We start from the raw sequence: 8844 nt of genomic DNA, 5'->3' as shown, positions 1-8844 counted from the left end.
TTCCTGTGTCTGGTGACTTATCTTTAGCAGGGAAATAAGAACTTTGCTTTGGGCTTTGAACTTGCCAGCTGTCAGACACCTTGCAAGTTTTATCAAAGAAATGAGGATATTTTATAAACACTGGTATGAAGTGAGAGCATTAACTGAGAATACAGATCCTGTACAAATCTAGAGGTGTTGCTTTTTGCCTTTTGCAGTCAAAGAACATGGACACAGACAAGATCACAGATGGGGAAATCTTGGGGCCATTGACTTTGCAGGATTAGATTTCCTGCTTTTCCTGTCTGTAAGCTTATACTTCTTGTCCTAACATGGTAGAGTCTTTCCAGAAGACTCAGAAGTAGCAGGGTGTTGTCCATGTGTGTACTGAACTGACTTTATTTGACTATTACCTGCACACAGATGCTGAGGATGCTGATGCTCTTGCTCTTGTCTTTTTTATTGCAGAAGGCATGAGCTGCATGAATAAAGATCATGGCTGTGCACACATCTGCAGAGAAACGCCCAAAGGAGGAGTTGCCTGTGAATGCCGACCAGGATTTGAACTGTCCAAGAACCAGAGGAGCTGCATTTGTATGCAACATTCTGCATATTCTTATGATTTCCCAAAGTGATTAAATAACGTTCTCTTTGCAGTGATGTGGGGTTTGGTGTGTTACAGCTAAACTGTAACAACTGACAAACCTGAATTGTACGCATTTGAATTAAACTAGAATCAGTGGCTTTGGTGGACACAATCACACCAGTCTGTTGGTTGCTGTAGTATGTGTAGTTTGGGAGTTGCACCATCATTCATCATAACAGGAAGTTCAGCTCCATGAGAGAGCTCTGCGATATTTCATTTTTATGGAGTTGGTCAGGAAAGGGACATGTTAGGAAGGTGTATCTGATGGTCAAATGGAGACAAAACTGCACACTGTTCCAAAGATTAACATATGTTTTCTTCCTAGTAACATGTAATCATGGAAATGGTGGCTGTCAACACACATGTGATGATGCTGATGATGGGCCCATTTGTGGATGTCACCCCAAATACATCATGCATGTGGATGGGAAAACCTGCCTGGGTCAGTATACAGCAGAGGGGAGTAGCTTTCTGTTGATGACTAACTCTAGAGTGGTGTGGTGGTGTTGTGTGTGCATTATTAATACTCCTCATAATAGTATGTCTAGAAAATTTCAAGGAATCCAAAACTAAGAAATCTGCTAGTACGTGCTTGAGCTGGATCCAAGTAACTTGTGCTTTCCTGTACAAGTAACTGTGTAATACTGCTGCAGCCTGTAGTTACCACTGGTCCCTGTGAAGCACAAAGCCTGTCACTAACCAAAGAAGATTCCCTTTCTTGTATAGCATGAGGCAGAGAGTGTAACCAAGCAGTATTTCTGTTAAAACCAGAATTCTGAAAACAATTAAAGCACATTTTTTGCAAGGCAATTGTCCAGTAAAGAAAGTGCTTAAGATTTATACTCTTCCAGTCTCTGGAAGAGTTTGTTGACTGTTGATTGAAATCAAATGCTCAGGCATAACTGACTGATCCTTCTGTTAGTCCGTGATAGATGATAACGGTGTGCTCCTAATGGAATAGTTTGTGACAGTTCAATTAGTTCTTTCATCTCGTTGCTGTTTGCTACATCCGCAGAACATTTTCTGTTTTGCTAAGCACACTGAAGCAAATATGACTTGTAAGGAACCAATAAAAGCAAAGTATTCTCATGGTTTTGACTTGAAGGGTCTTCATTATTTTCGTTATTACTTTCTTTTTTTTAAAAAAATATATTTCTGCCTAGTCAGTTCTGTCTCTGATAATTCAGTATGCAATGCAACTGTTTGCATGTGTGTACATATTGGGTATCAGATCTGATCAGGGCACCTTTACTCATTTGCCTTTTTCATGTTCGTTACAGAGAAGGAAGAGACTGCTGTTGAAATTTCTGAGGGAAACACTACCACAGGAGCTGATGTGGACAAGAGGGTCAAGCGACGGTTGCTTATGGGTAAAAGTGCTTATCTAAAATAATTTTACTGTTTTTGCTGAAATATTTAGACTGAAGAATATTTTTTTATTGTAACCAAGATAACTCCGTTCTACAGTTTTAGCCAAGTGGGTTTGGATGAAGCAGTGTTTTACTTCTTTCTCTTCAGTTGAGAATATATTTCTGCATGAGAGAGGACGGGGCGCAGTGGTGGATTGCATCCAGAAAGACACATTAGGAGTCAAGGCCATCCTACTTTTAAGAGAAGGGTTTGCATCTGGCCCAGAATGCCAGCCTCTGAGGATCTGGCACTTCTGGGAAGGCACTGGCCCAAGGAACAGGTGCTGGGGTCTCGGGACAGTTGGGTCAGTGGATGTCCACCTCTCGAAAGCCCTTAATCGAGGCAGGCAGGGTTGTTTACTGTGCTTATTGGCATTTGCCACAGAAACAACATGGAGCGTGGAGGCTGAGGAATAAACTACCAAAAGGTAGTTTAAAAGGTCCTAAATCTATGTTTAGACATCTAAATGAATAGCCTAATTTTCAAAAAAAATGACAGTTCTGTGGAAAGAGAAAGAAAGAAGCAGCACTCTGTCTTCACGTGGAGGTAGGACACAGCCTCCCAATACTGAATGCAAGATGAGAAACTGGGAGGGAATAAACTAGTAAAGTTCTCAAAACATGAGAATAAGTAGTGTATGGTTGGTGCTGCAGAAAACTAGGAGACAAAGGTAGAAAGAGAGGATTTCAAAAAGCCACCATAGTAAATGATCTTTGCAGCTCTCTCAGTCAATACATGCTGGATAAAATTGCATTTGTCCAGCTAGTGAAAAGGTTGTTAGACTGACTGGAGTGGTTACACGGACTACAAGAGGATGAATGCCAAAGACTGAGCTATTTCTGTTTAGTTGGATGTGAAGACCTGTATTCTAGGTGTGTTCACTAGAAAGGTTTGGTAAGATTTAGACATAGCTTATATAGGGGAAATTAGAGGAACATTAGGTTGAGATGGCACCTGGGTTGCAAGCCTGAAGGAAGGCTCAGTGTGGGTGTAATCAACTGTGACTGGGAGGGCAGGTAGCGTGTGAGAGTATGTTGGAAGGGATTTAAGAAAAGTGGTTTAGTAGTGCTGAGTGTAACCAGGTGTATGAGCATTGGTTGGAAGTGTCAGAGGATCAACTAGGATTGAGTGTGGGTGTAAGGAGACAGGCTGACATCATCAGGGAGTGGGGATTTGTGTTTAGGGAGGAGAATATCATGAGACAATATCTTCGTTTATAGAGTCTCCACAAAAAACTGGACTTAGCTGAGATGGGGATTTTGCCATCACATATATTTAGTAGTTGATCATATATACTAGACTAAGTGTGGTTGAATAGTAATGTGCTTGGAACTGTGCCTTTTATCACATGATGTTTCTGGGTACCATTATAATATCCCTGAGCAAACTTCAGCTTTATCCTGTTGGCTAGAAACGTGTGCAGTAAATAACGGCGGCTGTGATCGTACGTGTAAAGATACATCGACCGGAGTTCACTGCAGCTGTCCTGTTGGGTTCACACTTCAGTTTGATGGGAAGACATGTAAAGGTGAGCTTTATACTTGTGGACCTGTGCGTGCCAACATCTTGCTGTAAGGTATTCATCTCCAAATGAAGGCAATCCTGTGTCCAGAGGAAAGCCAGTGTGTGTAATCTGACCTCAGAAAAGACTGCAGCCAGAGAAAGCTTTCCAGCGTGTCAGGTGCATCATCTGCAGAGAATCTCTGCTGCTCTGCCCACTCCCTCACCACTTCCACCTCTCCTGCCAAGACAGCCTCATTTTTCACAGATGAGGTTTGGTAGGAGGTGATACAGCTAAAATAGAGGTCAGTACTGGGAGAGGTAGGTGTGTAGGTTCTTACAGGCATACAGTCCAATAGTCTGCTCTTGTACTTGCAGCCAGCTGGGTATTAGAGCAGTTTGTAAGTAAATATCAGTGTGTAAACAGGGATATGTGAGTAGAATCACTTATACTGATCCAAGCAACTCAGGTGAGTGTCCTGGAATGGAGCAAAGGGACATTTAGGTGATATATTTGAATACATTTTCCCGTAATTAGATGTTAAGACTGTTCTGTTTGGCAAAAATGATGGAATCCTCATGCTTGAATCAATTAATATGAAAGAACTCTAATATTGGCATGAAAAGAGTAGCTCAGGAAGTCTCCCCGTCTGAGATTCCTGCAGAGCTTGGAAAGAGGAAACAGAGAGAATGCCTGAAAAGCCAAAAGTTGTTAGAGAGCATTTAAGTCAAAGTGTTTCCAAACAGAACTTAGGGGAGTTGTCTTTTGTGAATACATGTACCGAAATGAAACTGACAGCAAGATGTTAAATGAAAGCAAATAACACTGTCGTGGGGCTGAATGGGTCAGATCATTGTTAAGAGCTGGATCTGATCTTCCTTAAAACTTGTAGCAGTCTCACTAGATTTTGTTTCTGGGCTTCTCTAACCGATTGGACGTGACTGTTTTCTGGATCTGGCAAGGAAAGTGTGTTGAATGTACTGTGTTTATTTGCTGAAACGCTTTTTCTGTTACAGATATTGATGAGTGCCAGTCCAATAATGGAGGCTGTGATCATTTCTGTAAAAACACTGTTGGCAGTTTTGATTGCAGCTGCAGGAAAGGATTTAAATTATTAACAGATGAGAAGTCTTGTCAAGGTATGTGCACTAGAGGGACAATAGAAGTAGAACAAATCAGCATGGCTTGGACATCTACTATAATGATGAAGTGATAATGGACTCCAGAATAATTTCCATACCTCAGTTTTCTTGGCTTTTTTCTTTCTGAAACAGCTGTTGAGTTAATACAGTTGGCTTTATATTGTTGTAGGAAGTATGTTTAACAGCACAGTGAACTATTATCTGGAAGCAACAGAGATAGCATCATATAAAAAAGCCCTTTATGAGGATAATGCTTCCCCCTTTTTATTCATAATCTTAAAAGAGCTTACAGGGAAAAATAGACAATATCTCTTTGTCCATCTTACTGACTAGATCACCATTGCAGTGAAATAATTTTTTCTTAATGGGTCATGTAGATGCAATGAGTTCATTATTTAAAGAAAAAAAGAAACAACATGTGATCTGTGAAATTACAGGTCTGTAGACAGATGGGAATCACTACTCCCCACAACATCATAGAGCATTTGATTTTTAGGATGACATGGATTTCTCCTGTGAGACTTAAAAAGCGTATTTGTTTTTCTGTGTAATGATTTGTACATATAGAGTTAGGAATCCTGTTTCAGCTGCTTAAATATGTTAAAATGTAAAGATAAAATTAGTCTATGGTTTTGGAAAAGCTGCAGTATGAAACAATGTAAAGCCAATTGGCCAACTGGGAAAGTGAGTAATTCCATTTCTTAGACAACCAGCTGAGATTAATGATGAATTTCAGAAAGCTGAACTGACCAACATAAACTAATTTTCACCTGGGTTTTTGGTGCATTCTTATCCTTTTAAAATCAGACAGAGAAGGATAACTATTTATATGGAACAAACTCTATAAACATAAGATTTTCAACTTAGCTTGTGTCTGTTCTTTAACAAAATCTGTTTATGTACTAGCACAGAATTTTTAGATGCTTTTGATGGTTTTATAAACAGTCAGGGCCTGAGAATGTTACCACTTTACCATTCAATTCACTGAGACCATGATTAGGCTATTATGCTAACTACGCTTTACGAGTATAACGTGTGCAAAGTGGTTGCAATGCAGAGGAAATCTTTCACTGGAGAAAACATATCTCAGCAGCTTTTAGGTACAGATATTGAAGTCTAAATATACAGTATAATGGATCCATGGAAAAGTTCACCAAAGTTTGGCAGTCATCTGTCTTCAGGTATGTCTCAGAGAACATGGTGATTTTCAGCAGACTTAGATCAGGCACTGCATATTCAGAGTTAAGATTGCGGCCCTTGCTTTCATTTATGGGGAAAAAACCAAAGGTGATACTTTCCTTTGTAAATCTACTTCTGCAGACCTTATGTAGACTTTCCTTAGGGAAATAAGAGTTCTGTCAGCATTTTCTTCTCCCATAGAAGACAAATAATTTATTTTAAGCATAGTTGTTAAAAATGTAGCAGCAGTTTTTGTGTTTGCCAAGAAAAAACTTGCTTGGAAAACTAATTGTTCTTTTAAAAGTTGCCATTTCATTCTCTTACATTATTTGTTTTAAAAGAATTTGCTTAGTTTACATAAATCTGCACATCTCTGTGTCCAACTCAGTCCTCCCTTGTCAGACTGTAAGATACTGATGTATCCCTTTAAACTTGCAGACATTGATGAATGCTCTTTTGAACGGACGTGTGACCACACGTGCATCAATCATCCAGGCACCTTTGAGTGTACTTGTAACAAAGGATATGCTCTCTATGGCTTCACACATTGTGGAGGTGAGTTATAAAACGACACTAGAGGCCATGCTTGTGGAGTATTGCTGGATTTTTTAAATAGAATTTTCACATAGAGAAGTCTCATCATTGACTCAAATGAAAAGTCAGTGGAATAGGACTTAAAGAATATGAAGCTCTGGATGACTTAAAAAATTATGGTTTTGCAAGCTGCCCTTGTGTGTATGTCAGGTCCTTGTGCGATGTAGATTAGAATTTAGCTGATGTAGTACCACTGATTTACATTGGCCAAGATTAATTCTCTTAAATCTTTTATGTCTTTCCTACAAGAAAAGTTCAAGGAAAGAAAGATGTTCACTGAACCTCAGTGGATGTCAAGTGTAACTATTTCTGCAACAAGTTCTCGGAATTAACGTGAGGAAACATGAATAACAAGACATTAAAGGGAATTAAGCCTGTTTTATATAAGCTCTAGGCAAGACCTTAGTGACTCTATATGCTTGCTTAATTCTGAGTAAGATCTATTTATTTCTGAGGCAGAATAAGCACACTTGAACTTGGAGATAACAATTCAAAGATCTCTGTATGCTTGATCTGTTCTAACCTCTGCCTCTAGAAAGTCTGCGAAGAAGATTACAGGGCTACAGCATCACTGTGTTTTATCCTGACAAACAGGGATTCCTGTCTGGATGGGGAGGAACACTGTTCATGTGTTCTACTTGTTCTCATGAATTCTTCTGCATTCATTCCATTTCTTCTGTCGACCAATGAGGGAAAAGAACTGTAATTTTACTGTTGTCTGCTAATTGGCCTCATCATAGTAAGTCCTTCATTTACTGGCAATTCTGACCTATATGGAAGAAGCCAATAAGTGCTGAAGATAATAGGTTTCCATTGCATGTACCGTCCTGGCAAAAGGTCAAAGAAAACTAAAGATTTGGGCTGATTTTGGGGTGTCTTAGGCAGCAGTACCAGTTTACGGTGTTTCCTTCTTTCTCCATTATTTCTCTGCTGCTCATTCTTACCTGTGCTGTCTCCATTCCGTTAGCAGCATATTTTCCCTCTGAAATCAGCACAGTTTTGTAGTCTGTCTCACAGTGTTTTCTGCCTAATTGTTACCTGTGTAGAGGGGAGAACAAATGGTTGGGGAGAGCAGTGACAAGAACTTGTTATTATCATTGAAAAATTATACATAGAAGTGGGTACCCTCGGTTGCACAAACTTTCTGGGACTTGCCAAGAGATTTCTTGAAGACAGTTTTTTAGCTTTATGTATAGTTGCTGTAAAGCTACTGGAGACAAGTGAAGCAGTCATCAGGGTGGATCTGGGACGCAGAGCCATAGAACTTTGCATTTCCCTTTGTTGAAATTCATGAGATTCCTGTCGGCCCATTTCTCCATCCAGTAAAGGTCCTTCTGAATAGTGGCACAACCATCTGGTGTATCAGCCACTCCTCCCAGTTTTGTGTCATCTGCGAACTTGTTGAGGGTGAACTCTTGTCCCATCATCCAGGTTTAATGAAGAGGATGAATAGTATTGGCCCCAGTATTGACCCCTGGGGTACAGCACTGGGGAATGGCGTATTCTGCATCAGCGTGCCAGTTTGCACCAAAGGCAGTATGTTGTCTTGTCAGTGGTTTCTCCTCCTACTGACATTTGTTGGGCAGGACAAGACCCCAAAATTGGCCAAAAGGGACAATTGCCATGTGGAATTAAACAGTGTTCCACAGCAGTTGTATCTATCTGAGCACTTTGGATGATTGATTAGTATAAATCTTGTCCATCTTAATATGTTGTCTGTCTTTATTCCAGATTAGAAATATTATTTAACCAGACACAGTGCAATGCAGACTTGATTTGATCTCCTTTCCTTTGAGTTAATTTGTTATCATATTGTTGAGGCTGAGTATTTTGTTAATTACGTGGTTTAAGGACATAACTAGCATCTCCTCTCTGACAATATTTAATCAATTTTGGCATTTATCAAAGGATATCCATGAAAACAAAACTGTTTCAGGGTGAGTATCCCAATAGCATTCCTAAAAGCTTTTCCAAACCCTACTAAACAATGTTTGCATATATGCTTACCTAGTGGTTACACTACAGAACTTTGTCAAGAGTAACTTTTAAAAAGTATTGTTGTTTTTCCTCTGTAGATATTAACGAATGCAGCGTCAACAATGGTGGTTGCCAACAGCTGTGTGTGAACACGCTGGGAGACTATGAATGCCTGTGTCACTCTAACTACAAATTGCACTGGAATAAAAAGGATTGTGTTGGTAAGGTGCCTAGTAAATATGTTTTGTACTCCTGATGTGTCTGATGGCCATGTGGTTACAGTCCAATCTGAAAATCTTCATCTGTCCAGTTAAATGGTGTGAGTCATTATTCCTGGTATTCTGCTTTACTTTTTTAGTCAGACATGATGGTACTGATGTTGAAACTGGGGAAAACAAGCAAACTCCCCCCCCCCC

The 8844-nt window shown here is 39.8% G+C and overlaps 1 protein-coding gene across 1 annotated transcript in view; it reads left to right on the top strand.

Moving 5' to 3' along the window:
- Positions 1–8844, top strand: part of SCUBE2 (signal peptide, CUB domain, EGF-like 2) — a 33270-nt gene that overhangs the window by 6885 nt on the left and 17541 nt on the right. Inside the window, exons 4-10 of the mRNA XM_009866582.1 lie at positions 448–573; positions 951–1067; positions 1906–1995; positions 3447–3563; positions 4553–4675; positions 6296–6412; positions 8527–8649. Coding sequence (XP_009864884.1) covers positions 448–573; positions 951–1067; positions 1906–1995; positions 3447–3563; positions 4553–4675; positions 6296–6412; positions 8527–8649 — 813 coding nt within the window. The remainder of the gene's footprint in view (positions 1–447; positions 574–950; positions 1068–1905; positions 1996–3446; positions 3564–4552; positions 4676–6295; positions 6413–8526; positions 8650–8844) is intronic.

Source organism: Apaloderma vittatum, unplaced genomic scaffold (genome assembly GCF_000703405.1).
Source record: "Apaloderma vittatum isolate BGI_N311 unplaced genomic scaffold, ASM70340v1 scaffold7393, whole genome shotgun sequence".
NCBI lineage: Eukaryota > Metazoa > Chordata > Aves > Trogoniformes > Trogonidae > Apaloderma > Apaloderma vittatum.
The sequence above is the reverse complement of the archived record's forward strand: the minus strand, read 5'-3'. Positions and strand labels throughout refer to the sequence as shown.